At 40.0% G+C, this 23,746-nt stretch overlaps 2 protein-coding genes across 2 annotated transcripts in view; both read right to left on the minus strand.

Moving 5' to 3' along the window:
* Positions 1-7,143, minus strand: part of NGB (neuroglobin) — a 43,434-nt gene extending 36,291 nt beyond the window's left edge. Inside the window, exon 1 of the mRNA XM_060757943.2 lies at positions 7,008-7,143. The gene's annotated coding sequence lies outside the window, so the exon portion shown is untranslated. The remainder of the gene's footprint in view (positions 1-7,007) is intronic.
* Positions 7,144-20,946: 13,803 nt separating this feature from the next.
* The window catches only part of POMT2 (protein O-mannosyltransferase 2), a 42,732-nt gene continuing 39,932 nt past the window's right edge, over positions 20,947-23,746 (minus strand). Inside the window, exon 21 of the mRNA XM_060757896.2 lies at positions 20,947-23,260. Coding sequence (XP_060613879.2) covers positions 23,155-23,260 — 106 coding nt within the window. The 3' untranslated portion in view covers positions 20,947-23,154. The remainder of the gene's footprint in view (positions 23,261-23,746) is intronic.

Raw genomic sequence — 23,746 nt, forward strand, 5'->3', positions numbered from 1 at the left:
CTCTCAGCATCAGAGGAAGCAAAGGTAACCCCCACCCCGAACAAAATAATACCAAGAAAACCCTGTAATCCCATTTTAGAGTTCCCATAACTTAGACTTCACAGAAGTCAGAAATGACTTGAAAGCACTACATAATAAATAAATATTTACAATTTGCTATTCTTATATGATTACTTAAATCTGTTGCCTCTTCCAGTGCAATAGTAGGGCCAGCAACAAATACATGGTGAAGTGATAATAACAAATAATAGATTAAGTAACAACTTGACACTTACGGTAATTAACATTCTGCTCGTAAGTCCCATCCATGGAAGAAGAGCAATGTGTTCTTGATTTCTAACAAGCCAGGGCCCTTCCACGCAGCCATATAACCCAAAATATCAAGGCAGAAAATTCCACAATATCTACTTTGAGATGGTTATCTGAATCCACACTGTCATATATTCCAGTCCAAAGCAGATATTGGTGGATTTTATTCAGCTCTGTGGAAGGGGCCCCAGTGAAGGTCCTGATCTGGTAGCAGAGGACCACATTTCCACATTGAGTAAGATTCGGAAGCGATCATAAGTGGATGAAACACATCAGCAAGTCAAACACAGTTCTGAACACAGTGCCATTCTTTGGAGAATAGAGTGTTTCCTGGGAATAGAGAGCTTGGTCATCCCTGACCAAGACATAGTAACAACCATATGTTATTCACATAAGCATGGCTTCTGACAAATACTTCACTTGCTTCTTGGTTATGTCAGAAGACAAAATGACATTTCTTCTTCTTAGTGAGAATCTGCAGTCAACTTCCCCTAGTCATGTTGGAGAACTTAGCTATTTCTAGAAATAACACATCTCTAGGTGCTTCGATGTGATTTTATGGTAACAGTCCTGCCAAAGTTGACCATAAAGTTGTATTGGGAGACCAAGAGATCCCTAGAGGGGTGTTCTCTCAGGTAGCAATTTCTTTACTCACAGTTTTGCTGCTTTCATATTAGTCCTGTGTCCTTAGCCTCAGTGCATGTGGAGGGCTGGCTATGGTTATTTATTTAATTATTTACTATATTTATATACCCCCCCCCTCTTAGCCCACAGGCGACTCAGGGTGGTCTACAGTCAGCACCAAAAGTTAAAAGCATACCAAGGCCAATAGTAAAACCAACAATATTAAAATAATTAAAATATACATACTTTTCAAGGAGCTTCAGTTTGGCCCCTTATGCAGGAAAAGAACATTCTTTGAGATCCAGAGAGGTTAAGGGCTGGAAAAATAGCCTTGAAACTGTCAAAAATGTCAAGGGCATGCCTTTTCCACCCTTGAACAAAAACATCTATGCTGAAAGAGAGGCCCTTCAGTGCCCACTAAGTGAAAGAGAGATTGCATTATCTCAATACAAACCCTCTTTAGATGAAGCCGAAATGAACAGCACAGGAGCAGGGTAAAACAAAAAAAAGTTCACTTTCAGAAGTGTTCATACTTAATATTAGTTGCTTTAAAACTGCTTACAGGATGCTTCCATTGAAAGGCATAATATTAATAGAATCACCCTTGATAAGTCCTGGTAAATCAACAAGAAAGTGGAAGTGGCTTGTTATCAGGTGCTGCAGCCCTCAATGCCTCAACAGCTAAGGAAAGATCTGGCTTTTGCCTTTGGCAGAAAAAAAAGGGACACAGGGAGGCTGAATTCTTCACTGCCCTGGAAGTACTTCTTACCAAAAGGAAGACAACCTGGCCCCAGTTCCATCATCCAATGAAGTCGCAGCTTCAAAGAGCTAACTTTCTCCTTTCCAACCAGAAAGAATGCTCAGTTCCAAATTGACTACCAAATGTGAATTGAAAACTGGCCCTTCTACACAGCCATATAATCCTAAATATCAAGACAGGTAATCTACAATATCTACTTTGAACTGGGTTATCCGAGTCCACACTGCCATAAAATCCAGTTCATTGTGGATTTTATACAGCTGTGTGGAAGGGGCCAAAGAAAGTCAGTCTGGACTCAGGGTGAATCTATACTGCAGAACTAATGCAGTTGGACACTATTTTAACTGCCTTAACTCAATGCTATGGAATCCTGGGATTTGCAGTTGTGGGGGTTAGCAAATGCAAATAAACAGAAGCATTGCCACAGTTTTTGAACCAAGATATACCCTGCAGTATAATAAAGTGTCACTCAGGCTTGTAACAAGCAACAGTATCTTTACTTCAGTTCAAAAAGTCAAACAGGGCAACAAGATATACAGCAGTCTCATTGAATTTACACAGAGAACAGAGAGAATGAACAATCCTTTTAAACAGTCTTTAAATTATGCTTCATGCTTTAAAAAATGATCAGGCTTCAGAGAGTTGCCAGCCATTTCCTTCCTGGCTGTTTTCAGTCAGCACTCTCTTCACTCTCCAAAGTGAAAGTGGCAGTTAAAACCATTTATTTCAGCAGCAAGCCAGAGACAGCAGCCAATCAGAACTCTGGTCCCTGGCATGCTCAGCCAATCAGCTGCCAAACCATGTCTTTCCAGTTAAGCCACCACATCATAACATCTCTTTTCAAATCCCCACAGTAGTTTGGTGAGACACTATCACTCATTGACAGAGGAGGCAAAAAAAATGTTAAACTAAAAACCTCACCCCCTGATTCCATAGCATTGAGCCATGGCAGTTAAAGTGGTGTCAAACTGCATAAGTTCTACAGTGTAGATGCAATTTCACTCACTGGCCAGTGGACCAAGGCTCACTAAAGAAATATAATACCAGCAAGACTGGGAAATACTATTATTATTATTATTAGTAGTAGTAGTAGTAGTAGTAGTAGTAGTAGTAGTATTTATACCCTGCCGCCATCTCCCCAAAGGGGACTCAGGGCGGCTAACATGAGGCCAAGCCCGAAAATAATACAGAAAAGTTAGAAACAAAACAAAACAACAGAAAAAATACATCACAAAAAATGCATAAAATAACAGAACAAAATAAACAGTGCAAAATAATTTAATAAAAATATCAATAACTATGTGGTTCAGGAGATATACTGTATATAATGAGAGAGCCAGCTTCAATCTCCACATCTTCAGGTCCTAGGGAAAGATCCCTGCCTAGTGGCATAGAAAACAGATGTCTGTCTGAGGAGCACATGGTCCTTCAGCTGGATTTCAACCATCCCATCCAACATCTGCTATCATTGCTTATTCTGACTTAAAGCAAAAGGGGGTTACCATTCAATATCATATGAAGCGCTACTTGTTTCTCAGCCCTGATAAAACCAAGCCTGAGTTAGGCGCACCATGTTTCTAAGCAAAGTCTACCAGGATTATTGGAATGGATGGCTCTTTGGTTTCTTCCAACTCTATCATTCTATGAATAATAGGATTGGAAGAGACCAAAGAGCCATCTCCAGTACTATAGGAAATATGGAAGGCACAGGCTATTGCACTTTCCCTTGGGTTTCCCATAGGCAACCTGATTTGACCCATCATGGGGACTGAACTATAAAGATCATCATGGGAAAGGAGCCCCCAGTGGCGTAGTAGGTTAAACCCTTGTGCCAGCAGGACTGAAGATTGACAGGTCGCAGGTTTGAATCCGGGAGAGTGTGGATGACCTCTCTCTGTCAGCTTCAGCTACCCATGCAGGGACATGAGAGAAGCCTACCACAAGGATGGTAAAACATCAAAAACATCTGGGCCTCCCCTGGGCAACATCCTTGCAGACGGGCAATTCTCTTACACCAGAAGCGACTTGCATTTTCTCAAGTCGCTCCTGACATGAAAAAAAAAATCATGGGAAAGACAGTCTACTCCAAACTGAGAACAAATGCCTATTTCAAAAACTCACCATTCTATTCTGGCATATTAACCTCTTTTCTCATGTTCCCATCCTTTAATATCTCACCTTTCAATCTATAGTCCTAAAAGTCCAGTGAGGGGACTGTGCCATTTATTTTCATTAGTGTAATGAAGTTTAATCCGCTTTAAAAAGTCTGAAAACTCAGATAAAATAATATAATAAATAAATCTCACGGCACTCATTGTATGGGTACACAACATGCCTGGAAGATATTACTACCCATTTAATTTAAGGCAAGCAGAACCCATTGTACAAGGCAAAGCACGCATTTAATAATGGCTTTTAAACTACATCAAATCTACTCAAAGCCCTGAAGCTTCCATCGTTAAGATTAAGTGAAAGCTCTTACTTTAAAATGTTCTCTTGCTTCAGGCGCTAATTGTGCATTTTTAGAAAGGAGGAGGAATCAGACAAAGATCTTTAACCCAAAGGGAAGACTGGAAAACATTCCAGCAAAAAGAAAGAAAGAAAGAAAAAAGAATCATAATTGGAAAAATCTATTTGAAGAATTTGCTTATTCCTACAAGAGATAGTGTTGCTTTTCACAATGTACCATTTGGTAACTGAAAGGAAGGTTGGTGGATAGAAATGCAATGTGCCTTTTTTGAATGGTGTATCATTCTTGTCAGAATAGTGTTAGCAGCCCGCAGAATGTCTCAGCCTTTTTTACTCTGTGTGATAAAAACTAAAAAAATACACATGAGTCTGTTTCTTTAAGTAGAAACAAAAATATACTTCTATTCACTGTAGATCAAAACACAAAGCAAAAACAGAAGAATTGTTCTCACCAATATACAACAAACAATATCTCCGGTGAGTCTTCTTCTTTATACAACGGCATGCAAAATAAACAGTCTCTCTATTAGTTATCAGTAGAATGTTCTTATCTTGCTATAAACTAGCAGTTTCCTTGGCACTCCAAATGGCTTCAGTCTTCAGCTTCATGGCGCTGTGTAACTGCTCCCAGCAACAGCCAAAGGTTTCTTCAGTTCTAACAAGCCATCAAGCTAAGACAAATGCAAAGCTCAAAACTTGCAAACCTAGTGCTTTGTTATACCTGAAGCAGGTAACACACCCAACTAACTTGTGGCAGCTGTAACAGACAAGGTTCCAATCCTCCCTATTACTTAGAAAAAGCCTGTTGTAAACCTCTAGTAGCAACAATTCTTTGTTGGTGCAAATCGTAAAACTCTAGTTTTCTCAAACTTGCCCACCAAAAATGGAAAGGATATTCAGAAATGACCAAAAATTGAACTCTTAAGAAACCCTGATAAAGAAAATCCTAAATGGATGAGAATCTTCACCTTTTGGGGGACTTATTTTACATAAAAATGCACATGGGAGTTTTTCACAGAATAAAATATTGTTTTCTGCATATAACGTTGGGCGTTTTGCGCATGTATACAATGTGCATTTTTATTTTATTTATAATTATAATTATATTAGCAATTTAAGTACAACTTTACATCCTCATTCAAACTCCAATAGATGACATAATAATAATATTATCAAGACCTCAAAATTGAACTGGAAAGGCTCTGGCATAAACCAGTACAGGTGGTCCCAGTGGTCATTGGTGCACTGGGTGCCGAGTCAAAAGATCTCAGCCGGCATTTGGAAACAATAAACATTGACAAAATCACGATCTGCCAACTGCAAAAGGCCACCTTACTTGGATCTGCAAGCAGCATTTGAAAATACATCACACAGTCCTAGACGCTTGGGAAGTGTTCAACTTGTGATTTTGTGATACAAAATCCAGCATATAGATCTCATTTGCTGTGACATACTGTGTTTTTGTGTCAGTATAATAATAATAATAATAAACTTTATTTATGTTCTCCCCTTCTCTCCTAGGGGACTCAGAGTGGATTACAGCATTTTACATACATAGGCAAACATCCAGTCCCTTTACAGTCATATACAATGAGACACACAAACAAAGGCAGAGGCTTCTTCTTTCATTTCCGGCTTCTGGAGGCAGTGCTCATCTCTGGCTCTGGAGGAGGTGATTTCTCCATTTTCAAGTCAAGGAGCCTATGTTGTCACCTCCTGCCTATGTGGCTGGCAAGACTGCTTGGGGCATCTCTTTTCCTTTTCCTGCCAAAGTGGTACCTACTTATCTACTCACATTTGCATGTTTTCGAATTGCTAGGTTGGTAAGAGCTGGAGCTTGACAGACAGGAGCTCACACCATCTTGTGGATTCGAACTCCCAACCTTCAGGCCAGCAGTTCATCAGCACAAGGGTTTAACCCATTGTGCTACCGCGGCTCCTAATAAGTAACATACAATTTATTTTACTTATGCAAAATATGTACTGTTTAAAAATTGGCAAAAAGTCTTATCAAAATTGATCTGGCAAAGAAAGAAACCAAGAACAAAATCCAAGATATTCCAAGATGACAAGAAAAAGGGTGGCCTTGGACCACCAAACTTAAAATTATACTTTTCAGCCAATTCATTTGTTTGGCTTAAGGGATGGATTTCGTTCTCTAATGATAGACTATTACAATTGAAGTGTCACTATCTTAGATATGAATAGTATGACTATCTCTGGTATGACAGGGTGAAGATAACTTTTAGTTGTCATTTATATAAGAATGGCTATCTTAAGAACTTTGAATAAATACAAGGTTAGATTATGTCCTAAAACTCCACTTTGAATTTCAACGAATGAAGCATTTTATAAAACAGTGGAGGGAAATAAATAAAGACTTAGTACTGTTTGAAATAAACGACACAGGCTTAAAAGACAGCAGAAACTATGGGAGAAATGATTTGGCATTAAATGGTTGCCAATTTGGGGTTTTTTTGTTTTTTTAAAAATGTATTGTATAATACTTAGAAACATACAATCTTCAAAATCAGCAGTCAAAATACCAGAATTTTCCCCAAATATAAGCAACAGGAAACATTAATTCTGCTCAGAAGTATATTTCAAAGGGAAAACTGAAGTTGTTCAGCTTGAACAAGAGTCAAAATGTGGAGCTGCCTTTGACATGGCAATATGGATATCATCTTTTGGCATCCAATTGGTTCAAGTTTTTATCATCTACTAATCTTTAAATGTTTTCTGAAATGGAGGCGGGGGCATTTTGGGATAACAAACTGGAAGAATCATCTATAAACGGGCAATTTCCCCACCATCCTCTTCCACATTTGCTGTCCATAACCCTTACCTTCTTTTCAGGAGGGAGAGTGCAGGTAATTCCCAAAAGCCCCACGCAGCACAGCCAATAGTGAGAAATACTAGGAGTCATAGTCCTACAATATTGGAGGGCTGCATTATTCTTACCCCTATTCTATATTAATGAAGTGGATTTCATAATGCTAAGCCCACACCTTATAGACCTTGGCCACCAGCCCCAAGCAATCCACCATCCAATTACTATACAGTTTGTAATTACAAATTACTGGGGCATTAAATTAAATCTCCTCATGTGGAACAGCAGCCTTACAAATCTGATCAAGCTTATTTTCTAACATTACAAAGGCTTTCATCTACCTTCTCTGTTTTGTGTTTCATTTGTGTGTGGAGAAGAGATATTGGCAAAATTTAATTGGCAAGGCAGATCTTGCAAATAGAGCAGAAGCTGAATCTGTGAGCTGGTCAGACAATATGTGGCTGTGCATGTGCTAGGCCAAACTGGTCTGGGATTCAAGGTGTTGTCTGAAATCTCAGGCTTCCCCTGATGTGCCAAACTAACTGATTCCAATGAAGACACACAGGGTGGATTGCAGAGTCAGAGATCTCTTTATTGCTCCGGTTGGCCAAGAAGGGATGCCCGGGGAAGTTTTTAACATAGCCAGTTACAGTCATGGACATTTTATAGACATTTGAAAACCATTTGAAAGAACTGAAAGACATTTGCTCTGATTGGTACAAATTACAATCCACAATCTTATCATTTAAAACAGTAGTTTCCAACATTTTTTGACTAGGGGCCACTTGACCAGGGACCACTACGACCAAGGACCACTTTGACCAGGGACCACTCTCCAACATTAGTACCAAAAGGGTTACAAATCCGTTTTTGGTCAACTTTAGATTTAGTTTGGTTATTTGCTGTGCTGATTCAGAAAACTGCATTGGATAGACCATGCCAGCTCTAGTTTTTGATACATAACATATGCCATCCAGTAGTCACCATCTGCTCGCCCACAGAAAACCATATTTAATAAGCCTCGGCACTACATGAGGGTTTTGCGAGACCAGTTGCTCTTGTTGCAATTGCGTTGTAACAATGAGGCCGTGGACCATATTTTAGCTCTTGGAGACCACTGGTAGTCCACAGGCCACAGGTTTGGAACCACTGCTTTTAAAAGTACATTCATGGTTATAAGGTTTACAGTTTGCGATTGGTGTACAGCATGGCAGGAAATCTAATTAAATTTTAATTGGAAGAATTCCTGGGCCTGTCTTTTGTATTTGTGTTGCTTCTTTCTTCCCAGGTTTGTTTATCAACCTGGGATGCAATTACTTTAGGATATTCACGGATTGGTATTGACTGGCAATTTAATTAAGCATTGTATTCTATCGTGATGGGGTTAGATTTCCAGGAAAGACTTCATTGTGTCGTCTCTGGGATTGGGGCACTTGCAGTGCATACCTTGTCAGGGGCCTGGGCTGCACCCTTCTTGGAATTCATCAAATGTTGGGAAAGCAATGAGGAGCTGCCTGTGTAGCCTAGTTGGGGTCTGTCTCCTGGCTCTTGAAGCCGAGCAGGTAACTACAGGTCATTCCTGGACCTCAACACTTTTGAGGTACCAGCTTCAGACAACAAACAGGGCCTAACAAAATTGTTATGGCCAAAGTTACACTTCATGTAAAAGTTAAAATATAATTAAACTATTAGTAGAATCAAAAGTAATCCAAAGCATTTCCACTAAGATGAAAAACAACAAATGTAAAAAAAAATACATTAAAGATCTTTTCCTCTTGAAGGATCAGTTCTCAATAATCTGCCAAAATAAAAATTAAAGTCTTCACAAAATAAAAAGTCTTCACCTGCCTATGGAAGGATAACAAGGGCTGGTTCTATACTGTAAAATGGATGCAGGTTGGCTCCAATTTAATTGTCATGGCTCAGCGTTGTGGAATTCTGAGATTTGAAGTTGGAGAGGCACTACACATCTCAGAAACCAATGGCATTGGAGATGGACTCACTATGGCCACAGAATAGCAAAGCAGAAGCTAAAATTCATTGATCTGTATATCCAGTTGTTCTCTTGATTTATCACACTATACTATTGCTTAAAGAGTAGGCAGAGAGGACCAGGTCATACACGAATTACTGCTAGATTAGAAACAGAACAGCAAAGGTGGTACAGTGTGAGTGTTGGACTATGACTCTGGAGACCACTGTTCAAATCTCACATGGTCATAAAAATCCGCTGGGTGACCTGAGGCAAATTGCGCACTCTTAGCCTCAGGAAATGGAAAAGGAAATCCCTTGCCATGAACAAATCTGGCCAAGAAACCTTCATAAGAGATTTTTGTTTGAGCCACCATAACTGGCTTGCAAGTAAACAACAAAAAGTTTGCTGAACAACTAGCAGGCCTCTCACTAACACAAAAGGTTGGAAAAACCTATATTGATAATTATTTCATTCTCATTGGGAACAAGAAAAAGAAACTGGCAAAATTATTATTCTAACATATCTCCCGATCCCTCTCTGCAGCGAAAACTCCCATGTATGTAATGTAGCGTTACTTTCAAGCATACTATCTTGCACACTATCTTCTCCTTACACACCCATGGCTGGGAGCATATTTGCAATAAAAATTAGAACTGGAAGAGGGAAAGGTAGGAAGAGATCTCTGTCAAACATCAACATTTTATGCTGTGTCTGATTTGGCTCCCCAAAACCTTTGCTTTTGGCTTCTGCAGAAGCTCATGCCTTTAGTCAAACAAAAGATTTTATTAGCTTCCATTCTACAATATTATTTTTCTCTTCCTACTTTAATTTCTCCAAAATATCCATAGGGAGGAGTTAATGCCGAGTACAGGTTTAAGAGCATATACTGTCCTGTTTTAGAAGATGAATGCAGATAGCTTGTTGACTAGGACTCTGGGAGGCCAGGGTTCAAATTCCCACTCTGCAATGGAAAACTCTAGGTGACTTTGAGCACACTCTGCATCAGAGTAAAGCAAGGGCATGTCCTCTCTGAATAAACCTTACCAAGAAAACCCTGTGACAGGTTTACCCTTGGGTTGCCATAAGTCAGAAATAACTTGAAGGCAGCCAACAAGAAGCACAAGCAGACATGGGATGTACAAATAATAATTTAACTGCTTTAAATCCCGCAAGAAAAAAACTCCCAATTATTATTATTAAACTTTATTTGTACCCCGCTAGCATCTCCCGAAGGATTCGATGCGGCTTACACAGGCCGAGGCCTCGACACACAACATAACAATACAATCTAAGCAAATCAAACTATTAAAAACAGAATAAAGCAAAATGAATAACAGGCAGAATACACTAAAACACACAATAAAACTGGGCCGGGCCAGAGTAATGGGTACAAGAATTAAAAGTGCTGATGTGACAGGAGGTGTATATAAGGCTTCTAGGGCAAGTGCGATGTGCAGCAATCATTGGTTCTGGTAGAGTGCTTATGGGACTTGGTAGTGGAGATTTCCTAATCTGGGAAGGCGCATCGGAAAAGCCAGGTCTTCAAGCTCTTTCTGAAGACAGCCAATGTAGGGGCCTGTCTAAGGTCTTTGGGGAGGGTGTTCCAGAGTCAGGGGGCCACCACGGAAAAGGCCTTGTCCCGCATCCCCATCAAGTGCGCTTGCGATGCAGGTGGGATCACGAGCAGGGCCTCTCCAGATGACCGAAGTGAACATGTGGGTTCGTAGATGGAAATGCGGTCACGCAGGTAGGCTGGTCCCAAACCGTTCAGGGCTTTGTAGGTAAGCACCTGCACCTTAAATTGGGCTCGGAATATAAACGGCAGCCAGTGGAGCTCCTTGAACAGGAGGTTCAACCACCTCATCTCATAAAGTTAATTAAGGCACATAAATCTTCCTCACCTCCAGATTTCCTCTGCAATCCTGACATTGAGAGGAGCCATGTGGTCTAGGGAATTTTCCCTCTGCACTTCCATTCACCATTCATTTCATTTCTCTCTTCTTTTTTTTTTGGGGGGGGGGGGAGGTTCATATGATTGCACAGAGGCTATATTTCCTTCCTTCCGTGCCAAAATAAATGTTTCTCAAGACGTTATGACCATTTTTGTTTCTAGAAAAGCTTTCTTAAAATTCTAGAAAAACTTTACTTGAGACTGGTCACTGTGACATGGTGACAAATAAAAACATTCTGAGCCATCTACAATTTACTGGTGAGTTATCACACACACACATACACCCCACATGCTTTTATGTTGCCCGCAAACACCCTGTTTTGAAAGTAGTAATTGCAATTTGGATGATTATTTAAAAACTGGCCATTTTGAGGCATTCACCGCTTCTTAATGTTTAGGTGGAATCCCTTTTCCTGCGACTGTTTGAATGTTTGAATGTTTTTATACTATTTTTATTGCTTTTATTTAGATTGTATATTTATGCTTTTGGATGTGGGCACCATGGTATGCCGGTTGTTAGCCGCCCTGAGTCCTTCTGCAGAGGTCGAGATAGGACGGGATACAAATGTCTGAAATAATTAAATAAATAAATTTAAATCCATTGCACTGTGCCCTAGTCTCTGGAGCAGCAGCAAACAAGCTTAAAAATGACATCCTTTCTAATATTTAAGCTTGCTTTATCATGTCCCCTGAATTAGTTAAAATTGTCGCAGAAATGCAGAAGACATTCTGTTCTGTGATACACTATGGCCTTCACAAGTGGCCTACAAAGACCTTAAGCAAATAAAACAACAATAGTAATCATAATCATAATTTTATTTCTTACCCGCCTCTCCGCACAGCTCGAGGTAGGGCACAACATAGTTTAAACACTTCATTAAAACATGTTTCTATTGTAATTGGAGTTTCTGAACTTGGTACATAGGTAGCTCAATGTAAAGCGCATTGCAGAAATCTAACCTTGAGGTCACCAATGCATGCACAACCATCTTAAGGTCCTCCAGTTCTAGGAAAGGGTGCAACCGGCATATTAGCCAATGTTGGTAGCAAGCACTCCTGACTGACACATCTACCTGGGCTGACATTTGGAGAGATTAATCCAGGAGCACGCCCAAGCAGCAGAGTCTTCCAGGAAAGGTGTAACTCCACCCAGAACTGGCTGACACACCTCCATAACCAGGTTAGGCTCCTGGCAACAAGTGCTTCTGTCTTGTCTGGATTCAGGTTCAATTTGTTTTTCCTCATCCAGCCCATTACCTCCTCCAGGCATTCATTCAGAGGAGACACACTAAATAGCTGAAGCTATTTTTGAAGGCATGGAAAAATATGTTTGGGCATCATTAGCATACTGATAGCACACCGCCATATGCCTATGAATGATCTCTCCCAGCAGTTCCATGTAAACATTAAAAAGCATTGGAGATAGAATGGTAACTTGTTGGATGTCATATAACAGCTTCTTTTTTGAGGGGCAACTATCTCCAAGCGCCACTATCTGGAACTTACCTGAGAGATATGACTGGAACCACTGCAGCACAATGCCTCCAATTCCCAAACCACCACCACCTAGGCATTCCAGAAGGATACCATGGTCAATGTTAGTGAACGCCACTGAGAGGTCTAGAAGCACCAACAGGGACACACACTTCTTGTCAGTTTGACGACACACTCCAGAAGAGATTATCCACTAAGGCGACCATAGCAGTCTCAACTCCGTATCCTGCTCCGAAGCTTACTTGAAATGGGTCAAGGAAGTGTGTGTCATCCTAGATTGCCTGAAGTTGGAGGGTATACATACATTGTGCCAAAATTATGTATGTTGAGCAGAACAAACATCATTCCTTCAATGAGCCCCAAAACACAAGTACAAGAAACAGACTTTAGGGGAGATTTGGATATTTGAATAGATATAGCTCTACTGCATCATACCTGAACTGTTACTTCTGTGTAGGGCACAGAGCCTGGATATTTTATTATTTGTTATTTATTTATTTACTACATTTCTATACTGCCCCTCTCAGCCCAGGGGTGACTCGGAGCGGTTAACAATCGGCAACAATTTGATGCCAAACAATTACAACAATTAAAAAAATCATAAAATACCATTAAAACATTAGCAGACAATATAAAAATATAAAAACCGTACAAAGCCTTAAAAACATTATCATAAGTGTTTCCATATCAAATCATTGTCCAGTTGCGTCATCAGTGGTTCCATGATATCGTACATCTATGCAGTATTTGGGAAGGCCTGTTCGAAAAGCCAGGTTTTCATCATTCTTCAAAAAGTCAGGAGGGAGGGGGCCAATCTTATCTCTCTAGGCAGGGTGTTCCACAGTCGAGGGGCTACCGCTGAGAAGGTCCTGTCTCTAATCCCCGCCAAACGCATCTGTGAGGAAGGCAGGATCGAGAGCAGGGCCTCCCCAGAAGATCTTAACGTCCTAGATGGTTCATGAAGAGATACGTTCAGATAGGTAAGTTGGACCGAAACTGTTTAGGGCTTTATAGGCTAAAGCTAGCACTTTGAATTGTGTCTGGAAGCAAATAGGCAGCCAGTGGAGCTGGCGCTGCAGAGGAGTTGTATGCTCCCTGAGTGCCGCTCCTGTTAGCAACCTGGCTACCACCTGTTGGACCATCTGCAGCTTCCAAACAGTCTTCGAAGGCAACCCCACGTAGAGCGAGTTGCAGTAGTCTATACAGGATGTAACTAGAGTGTGGACTACCATGGCCAAGTTTTAATTGTGCGAATGCTCTCCCAGTCACGCCAAAACCTGCGGTTCCAGGCTCAGTGATGAGTCCAGGATCACACCCAAGCTGTGAACCTGCGTCTTCAGGGGGAGTGTAACCCCATCCAACACAGGCTGTAACCCTATGCCCTGTTTGGCCTTTCGATGGACAAGGATGACTTTAGATGACTTTAAAAATAAAGACTGCACACTGAAGGCTGGGGCTATCATGGCCAATGTTGTGACTTTGCAATGTATGTTTCCCTACATCGCCTATCAGTGAGTATAGCAGCAAAACATTAGACATGACTTGTGAAATATCACAGGTAGCCAGAAACTCTCTATTTCTTCCTAACAGGCCCTTCAATGAGATCCCAGTCTCTCAGACAGGATCATACCATTGTGAGAGATGTAGTTTGACTGTCACGCTTCACCATTCTGTGTATGTGGTGGATGGGTGGGTGGTGGGCAAGATCAACCAGATTTCAGAACTGTCACTCAGCTATACCTTGGAATAGCATGAAGGATCATTTCAATTTTGTGCAAAAACATTGGATGAAGAAATACCTTTGCTTGTTGTTGTTTATAACTGATTTTCCTGGGCTCTGGTTTAAAACAACAACAAAAAACAACACCAGACAGAATCAAAACCATGTGGGCATGGGGGTGGTCATGCCTGGGTGCCAATTAGATCTTCAGGGCCGCATGTAGCAGAACCCTGGAGGTGACAGACGAATGTGCTGCCAGGCATAGGAGCTCCAGAGACATTTGACAGCCCCTGCGTTGATCTCCCCTGCATACAGAACAGCTTTGCTCCCTGTTAACCTGGTGTCAGAGGAGTTTCTATGGCTGCCATTGTGATGACAGGGTGAAGACAACCTCAGGGGGAATCGTCATAAACAAAACAAAGCTCTCTCGTCTCATCTTTTAGTGAGTGTTTAGCAAGCAATACAACTTGGAGACACCATGGACGGGACAAAGGAAGACACACTCCAGAAATTTTCCACTCCCTCTGCAGGAAAGGCTTTACTATTAAGCAAGGTGAAGTAGTGGCCTAAAGCAGGAGATGCTCAAGAAAAAGGAAGGGAAGGGGGCTCCAGTGCTGAGTGCTCTAGGGTAACTAAGAGGCTTCCCCTATATCTCTTAAGATGCTCTGCTGCCTTCAAGGATAATGAACACTGAGCCCTCCCCATTATCATCTTCATAACATTCCGTGTTCAATCTTCCTATTTCATATTTATTCATTCCACTGCTTTCCAAACACCTGTTCACAAAGCCAAGTTTTTACTCTTTTTCTGAAGGTCAGGAGGGAGGGGACCAATCTAATATCCCTAGGGAGGGAATTCTACAGCCGAGAGGCCACCACTGAGAAGGCCCCAAGAAGATGCGCTTGAGAGGAAGGCGGGTTCAAGAGCAGGGGCTCCCCAGACGATCTTAAATTCCTAGATGGTTCATAAGGAAAGATACGTTCAGACAGGAAAGCTAGGCCGGAACTGTTTAGGACAGTAGCTGTAGGAAGGCAGAGGATATCCAGTGTGGCATAGTGATTTGAGGGACTATGACTCCAGAGACTAGCATTTGATTCCTCACTCCATCATGGGGGAAAAAACCAGATGACCTTGGGCAAGTCACACACTCTAAGCCCCAGACAACCCCATGAAAACACACTCTCATCCCTAAAAAATGCCTTAGGGTTACTATACATAGGAAATCCCTTGAAGACATCACCATACATAGGAAATGACTTGAAGGCACACAACAACAACAAGGTGGAGATATGCCCAGCTTCCAAAGATAGAATGTGATGCTTCTGTAGAGTAGCTTTAATGTTTTTACTATAAAATGGCTGGAAACGTGTAATATTCTCAGCACTTATAAACCACCAAAACCTCCTCCATGGGATATCATAATCTATTTCCACAAGTTCTTCGTATAGAGATATTCATGCAAAGTCGGCCCATTTCCACTCTTCTCTGAAAGGGAAGAATCACGTAAGTTGGACTTAAGCCTTGAAAACATGTGTTGCTCAGTGCTGCTCTCTCCTAAGAATGTAAACTGGTTTTTCTCATTTTGAATGGCCTTGAAATCTATGTCTGATTGACCATTTTTACAAGCTTTAAGAATTCTCTAGCCACCTGCAATGTAACATGTCACAAGTCTCTGAAATCCATAGATGTCTTTAGTATCTCCTCCTGACAACTGCACATTGATCTATCCACACACTGTAAAGCAGAGTAAAGTGATGGAGAGAATTCTTACTTCTATGACAATCAATGGTCAAGTCTAATTCTATGGGCTTTGCTTTTACACTCAGTGTTACTTTTCCCTTCTCAAAACTCTTGACCTCACTGTACCATGACAATTTCTGATTTTCATCTTTGCAACTGCATACAGAGTAATTAAAACAAACCCCTTCCAGGCTTATTTTCCATTTCAAAAATTCAACTCCTGAATGTCATGAATAATGCAGATCTGATTGAGCTTCCTTAGGCTCCTTGCTCACTTGTGAGTTTCTTTCATGGGTTGGATTCACCCCCAGCCCTTCTCCATGGTCCAAGGAACTTCCTTGTGGTAAGAAGTAAAGACCATGACAACTGTTCCCCACATTTTCTCCCCACCCACAATCTCCAAATGAAATCTCTCTTTCTGTTTATCCTCTACAGTCCACAATATAGGAAAGCTACACTCACATGCAGTTGCTTAACAACCAGCAGACTGGCTCCTTACAGTTAACAATCTTGTACATAAAAGATAAGGGTAACAGCTGGACCATTTCCCTCTTTGGCCAGGCCAAAAGAGGAAGCAGTAGGGCAGTGATAATTCCCTTGAAGGTTCTGAGCCATGCAAGATTACCATCAGGAATGAGAACATGTTCCACTTTCCTTTGCAGCAAAATACCTAAAGGCAGAACCTACAATCACGCTGTGCATTGGCAACTAGAGATTGCTATAGAAAACAAAAAATCAAAAGGGTAACAGTGCATGTTTCAGCCAAAGAAACCAAGAGGAATTGAATGGAGAGCTATAGGTTTCAGCTAAGGCATCAGGAGAACAGATGTTATTTCTCTGATACACAGACATGGCATATTCCAACCTTTTAATTACTTCTAACATTGTACAAAAATCAATTGTACAGTGGTCCCTCCAAATTCGCAATTTTAACCAACACACCCATGCCATGTAATATGGGACATGATCATCCACACTTTTTCATATCCTGGAATCGAATCTCTGTGAATACAAAAGAACCACTTTATTAACAGTGTTGTGTCAAAAACAATTTAAATGTCAACATGAAAACAAAAGTCACTTCCTGATGGTTTGGTACGACTTACCAAGGTGCATTTAAATTATAGCAGGAAACTGTGGCATTTCAGGGAACGTGTCTTCAGCCACCCACACTCTGGATTAATACTGTGTTTCTCAAGGCTTACTTTTCTGGTACAATCTTGTCTGAAGTTGTGCTATAGAGGGATTTCCCACATTCACAGACACCTGGAATTTCCTTCTTTTTCAAATAGAAATTGATTTATGTGAAAAGTTGGCCTTTTCAAAAAAGCCTTCACGGAATTTGCAGTAAGGTATGTGTGACCTTACAGATGTTGCTAAATTGCAACAATAAGTATCTAACAGAACATTTCGATGACCAAAGTTGCCCAGTTCAGGTAATGCAGCTGAGCAGAATCTCATTCCCAAACCAAACAATTACTATAGGAGCTGACTTACCTTCAAACTATCTCTTGCTTGTAGCACAACAAAATTATGCTGGTTTCCATGAGAAAATGTTTTTTTGTTCCAAAGTTTGTTTAATGTATTTCTGTATTAGTGACATAAATACAACTGAGGACCCTTCCACACAGTCATATAAGCCAGATTATTAAGGCAGATAATCCACAATATCTTCTTTGGACTGCACACGGCTATATAACCCATTTTAATTAGGATTTTAGGTAGTTGTGTGGAAGGGGGCTAAGTCTTTTGATATCAGATTTTCCCTTCCCACCAACTAACCTGAAGCTTAACTAATTCCCGACTTTTCTCACCAAATGACTTCTCAGGGTGTTTTTTTGCTGCTGTTATGTCTTTGAAAAATATAAATACAGCAAGGGCTCACTTCATAATCTACATTCTACTAGCATACACTAGACATTTCTGTCTTCAATTTCAAACAACTCATCATGACAGAATTCTTTATATTTTATTTGTCTGTCCGCCTTCTCTCTGTTAATCTTCTCTCAGTTTCTTCACCATTTTAACAAGAAATAGAGTGAGGGAGACACACAGCCTTACTAAATGATGTCCCAGGTATTCTTAAGGAAACTGTCAACAGTTGATTTGTTGATGATTACTATTTGGACATGTTTATTTAGAATCTGGATGGGATTTATTTCACATAAACCATTATACTTTTTAGCTTCAGAAGATGATTTTTTTTTCACACAGCCATAAAAGACAGTTCAAGCTGCTGCATTTCTGAACTGCTAGCCAATCTCACTCCATAATCAATATACATTCATTCCCACTGAATACAGATTTTGCTTGGCAATCTTGCCAGGTTTGAATGAATGGAACACAGAAATCCCACTACAGATTTTAGAAATACAGCACATTTTAGCAAATGGATCAAATCATTTTCCTTTAGGACAGTGGTCCGTGGACCACCAGTGGTCAGCAAGAACTAAAATATGGCCAGCGGTCTCACCGTTACTACACCATTGCAATGAGAGCGACTGGTCTCACGAAACCCTCTTATAGTGCCGATGATTATTAGATATGGTTTTCTGTGGGCGAGCAGATGCCAACTACTGGACGGCATATGTTCTGTATCAGAAACTAGAGCTGATGTGGTCTATCCAATGCAATTTTCTGAATCAGCACCCCTAATAACCAAACCGAATCTAAAGTTGACCAAAAACTGATTCGTAACCCTTTTGGTACTAATGTTGGTCCCTCCCTGGTCAAGTGGTTCCTAGTCAAAAAAAACTTTGGGAACCACTGCTTTAGGATGACAAGATAAAATCCTCTCAGTTCAAAAGGTCCTCAAAAATAGTTGCAGTTGCTTTACATTGAATGTTGTAATTTGGATACAGATTTGATTTTGTTGATTCATTGATTGTGTGACATGGATAATAGTATTAAGAAAAAAGAGAAGACCAATAAGGAGAGAACTGCCCCAATCCCCAAACAGATCAGACTATAAGATTACATCTAAGAACAGCTGCTCTTTTCCTTTATCATCTAACTCTGACTACTGAAGTAAAGTATAACATCTAATAGTGGATACAGAGATCTCTCAAAACTGAAACACCACTGCTATGGGGTATTTGAAGCATGCGCGCACATATATACACACACACACATCTCCTGTCATATTTTATCTAAACAAAACTACTGTTGGTGGCAATCAGGAAGGTATGACACACCCTTCTGTCCATACATCCTTTGTCATCAGGTTGACGCTATGAACAAGAAAGAGGGAAACATTTAAAAATCAAGAAGGCATTTTTTAAAAGCCTGTTTATTTTTTTTCAAAAATGAAATGTAAATTCTATCTTTTGTTACTTCCTTTACAAAAAGTTTATCAATCCAAAGGCATTTTTATTCAGTACTATCTACACTCCATAACAATGAAATATGCTCACTTAAAAATACAATGTTCATGAACGAAACACACATATGTTCAGAATTAGCAGCATTAATAAGAGAAATTCATAATGCAGAAGGCTGCCTATAGTTAGCAGACAACTATCATACTGGCTACTGTCTTACTGTTATCTAAGGCAGAGCATAAGTTACAGATGAAATACAGATTTGAAAATAATTTAGGACACAGTACTAAGCAGGGAATTGTTTGAATGTTTTTCTACTTCATCAGTTCTCTGCATATGAAAAGCCACCCTGCTAGGGAGAAAGGCTTTAGCTAAGCCTACCTGATAAGCTAGTTGTGTATTTGGGCACTTGTTTGCCAGAAATGAATGAACATGATTTTCTATTGCAGCCTGTAATTCAGAAAGCTCTGTGCCATTTGCTGCTTCCAAGTGAGTAGTTTTGCCCTGTCTACCAAACAGTTACGGCCATGTATAAATAAAAACATCAGGGGTGGGGGTCTGATAAACATCTGTGTCACTCTGGATATAATAATCTAGACAACACAAAGAATGAGAAAATTGTTTATGATATACTATTATCCCAGGCAAGAAAGTAGGGACTTCTTCCAACCCAAATTCAATTTTTTTTTAAAAAGGCAGGAAAGATGCTGATCAAATGTATAGATCAGATATAGCAGAATTGTTTCAGTTTAAAAGTATCTTACTACCAAGCAGGAGAGGCATTTTAACCCTTTTTTGTGGGAAAAATACCCACACAAAACCTGGAAAACCACCAAATCATAGTGGTGTGGAAAGGGGACACAATACCAGAGGACCAGATTTCACTTCAGAGCCTAAAGATCCGATCTAAGGTATAAGCTGCCAGGGGGCCATTTCACAAGGGGTGGGTTAGGGTTTTATTTTATTTTATTTTATTGTTTTTAATCTCTGGCTTTACCTTCCTTATCTCTTAGAAGAAATGTTGTGGAATCACACTTTTTAATTTCACACTAGAATAGAAGATTAAGGCTGTATAAGTCTCTAAATTCCTCAAGACAAAGGTTTTATTTAGGAACACATCCCATCATGATAGACTTCGCTCTGTTTCAATACAATGACTGGAGAGGAAGAAGGTAATTCCAGAGTATCTTTAACTATGTAGTTCTGACTTTTGAATCCAGAGCTGAGACCCCACAGATATAGTCACTGGGAAGAAAGCAAATGATCGCATAAAGGCAAACTTTTGTAAAATATAAAAAATGAAATGTAGACTCAAAAATAATTTACCCTCTTCTGAATCAAACATTCACAAGTACTAAGAGAAAAGAAGATGAACGCTCCGAAATACTGGTGAATGTTGTTAATTTACTTTGTAGTGAATGATAAAACTACGATTTATCTAAGCCAGGAAGAGATGGGAATGTGCTAAAAGACCAGAAATACCATCATCAATTAGCACCCTCTTCCCAGCTACATTCAACTAACCAACTAAAGCACAGTATCTCAAAAGAGGTCAGGCCAAAAGTTTTTTCCTAGAAAATCCAGATTTTTACTCCATAACTAATATTTAAAGGGATAGGAAAAACACTTCAATGAATTTTACTAGAACCCAGCACCACATGGACAAGAAGTCAACCAACTCTCCTAAGATTAGCATGCTCAACATTCATCTGTCAATGAGAGTGATTAGGAAGGACAAGTCTGAAGCTTGCTCATTATATTCTAACATCCTGATTCAATTTTTATTGTTCAAACTTCTTTCCAAATAGCAAAGCAGTTTCATCAGACACATTTCAGAAAAAAGAAAGCTGTCCATAGAATCCATATTCACAGCAGCATCATTCAGTTAAGGGGAACCTTCATGAAAAATAAATACAAAATTGAATACTGAGTGACAAACAGATGGGGTCCTAATCCTGAGGAATTTAGTCAAGGGTTACATTTGAGCACTTCACTAAAAAACAGAATTCATTGCTTTCCTATGTTCATCAACTATTGCTAACTACTTATACATTATTGTATAAGTAGTAGCAAGCTGCTGCCTCTTCTAGTAGCACAATCATGGGAGGTTTTTGTGATCTCATGCCTGCCACATCTTCCTCATTCTCATTCTGAGATTTCTCATTCTCAGGCCAGCCAAAGGATCGCAGTTCATGTTTCAGGAAATAGAATGGTTATCAAAACCAAAAACTTATTGCAGTGATTCCCTGCAGTTTTTTTTTTAAAGTTAGTAAATAAAAGATTGGGTCTCTTAATGTAACGGTTACATAGCTAAAGCGAACTTTCAACTGCAGAAGTTTTGGAACGTTATTGATTTTGGTTTTTGTTTTAAGATGGAGGGGTTGAGTGGGATCACTCAATTCTACTAAATTTTACTGTTCTGCCAAAAGAGCTCCATTGTAGGATGATCCCCGCATTATATATAAAAAAAACCTAAACCTACTGACATTAAAGAGTTGGTCATGATGGCATTCTTTAACTAGTTAAGCTTTTTCTCTCTCTCAACAGATCTAGCAGTCTCCAGCAATCAACACGCTCCTTCACCATCAAATCTCTCCTGGGGATGCTGGCATTTAGTCACCATGCCAACAGAAGCAGCCCTTTGATGATGGATAGTACAAGGGAATAGGAAGTGGCAGGCTTCAAGCTTTAATACAGATGCTGAAATGAATGATTGGATGGCCTCAATTTTCCTGACATGTATGCAAAAGAAGGCTTCAAGGAAGCTGTGCAATTACAGCCAAAGCTAAATTGGCTGAGGAAAACTCTGGAACACTCAGTACCTTCTCTCACATTCTCTTAGAAGTAAATGAAGAAAAGCTTTTTCCAGTAACCAGGTGATGACTTCTGCCTTCAATCTATAACTTCTCTATAACCTTTTCTAATTAGTTCATCACAGGACAGAGACTAACATCTCCTCAAAGGTTTCTCTTACAAAGAAACAGTGTTTCAACAGCCTATTGTTAGCACCCTATTCTGTATATGGAGTTAATTAAAAAACAGCTTCTTCATAAAATGAAGTACTAATAAGCAATGGAACTAGCAGAATAAGTGATGTTCCTATCACTATCTCTAACTGTCTGTACAACTTTTGCATCTCCCTCAAGGCACCATTCCTCGCCACCAGAGGAATTTAGAGCAGAAAACCTTATACAAATGTAAGAAGTTATTGATTTCTCTGGTTTGGAGTTTTCTAAACAAACTGTCATATATCAACTAGCATGCCATGATGTCATTCCCATATTACATCCTTGCAGTTTTTATGCTGTTCTCTGAGAGCAAAAGGCTGTGCAAAAACAGAACAACACACTGCCTTTGGATAAGCAAGGCACAGAGTTTCCAAAGGCTTAATGCTATTGTGACATTTAGCCCCAGTTTTTGAGGTCCAGAGGAGCAGTCAAGAGAACTGTTATGAGAAGACAGACATGTGTCTTTGTGCGCACACCCACTTGCCCTCATGTAGATTTTAAAACATTATGATAAAATGTTATTGGGTGGAAACTACCCTGATACCAAAGACTCTCTTCTCTGTGCATATTTCATACTTCCTGTGCTCTGAAAAATCACACATGAGCAAAGACAGGTAGATAAAAGCTACACTCTTGTCAAAACAAAGAAACACATATGCATCCCCAAACTCTCACACAAAGGACCCCTGCTATAGAGGCCAGATTCAGAATATATTGCTTGGATGGTTCGATCTTGAATGCAGCCACTGGGTCAAGTAACTGGAAAGACAGGCCACATGGCCAATATTTTCCTTCACGGCTACCAGCTTTTCTCAGTGCCTGAAGTGCTCAGTCTGTTTTCTATATCAGCACAAAAACACTGTTGAGAAAGATCCTTCATATCTCTTGTGGAATGAGGAGGACATTTTCATCATTACTTGTTTTCTACTCCCTTCTTCTTATTTCACACTGGATCTAGAATTCCCATGTTTCCAGCCACCTAAGCCCTGCCATTGGGCTGTTGGGATCAGAAGCCAGAGGTCCTACCATCCCATAGGAGAGAGGATGGAAGAGGTAGAAGCTGTGGGGAAAGATCTATATGTGAATCCAATTCCTTGAAATTCTACATCAAAATCAGAACATAAAGCTGGAAAGAAGTTCCATGACCCATAGAGAACTAATTATTCTATAGCTCTATTAAAGAGTGCAAGGCTGTTTGGAGAGAAAGGTAATAACGAGCCTTTAATAAAATAAGACTGCTGCTATCTAAGCCAGTGGTGTCAAACATGTTTTGGACTTCAACTCCCAGAATTTCTGGCCATTGGACAAGCTGGCTATGGCTTCTGGGAGTTGTAGGCCCAAACATCTGGAGGGCCACAAGTTTAACATCTCTGATCTAAGCAATTCAGAAGAGGTAGCTTCTGAAGGGTAAATGAAAATTAGCACTATTCAATATCTAATGCTATTTACGCAACATAAAAATCGTCCAGTTCCCATCTATTGTGAAAACATTGCACAATAGTTTCCTGCTACTTGTTGAACTTATTTTTCAGGTTCTGGCTACTCA

The sequence above is a fragment of the Anolis sagrei genome, chromosome 1 (assembly GCF_037176765.1).
Source record: "Anolis sagrei isolate rAnoSag1 chromosome 1, rAnoSag1.mat, whole genome shotgun sequence".
Lineage (NCBI taxonomy): Eukaryota > Metazoa > Chordata > Lepidosauria > Squamata > Dactyloidae > Anolis > Anolis sagrei.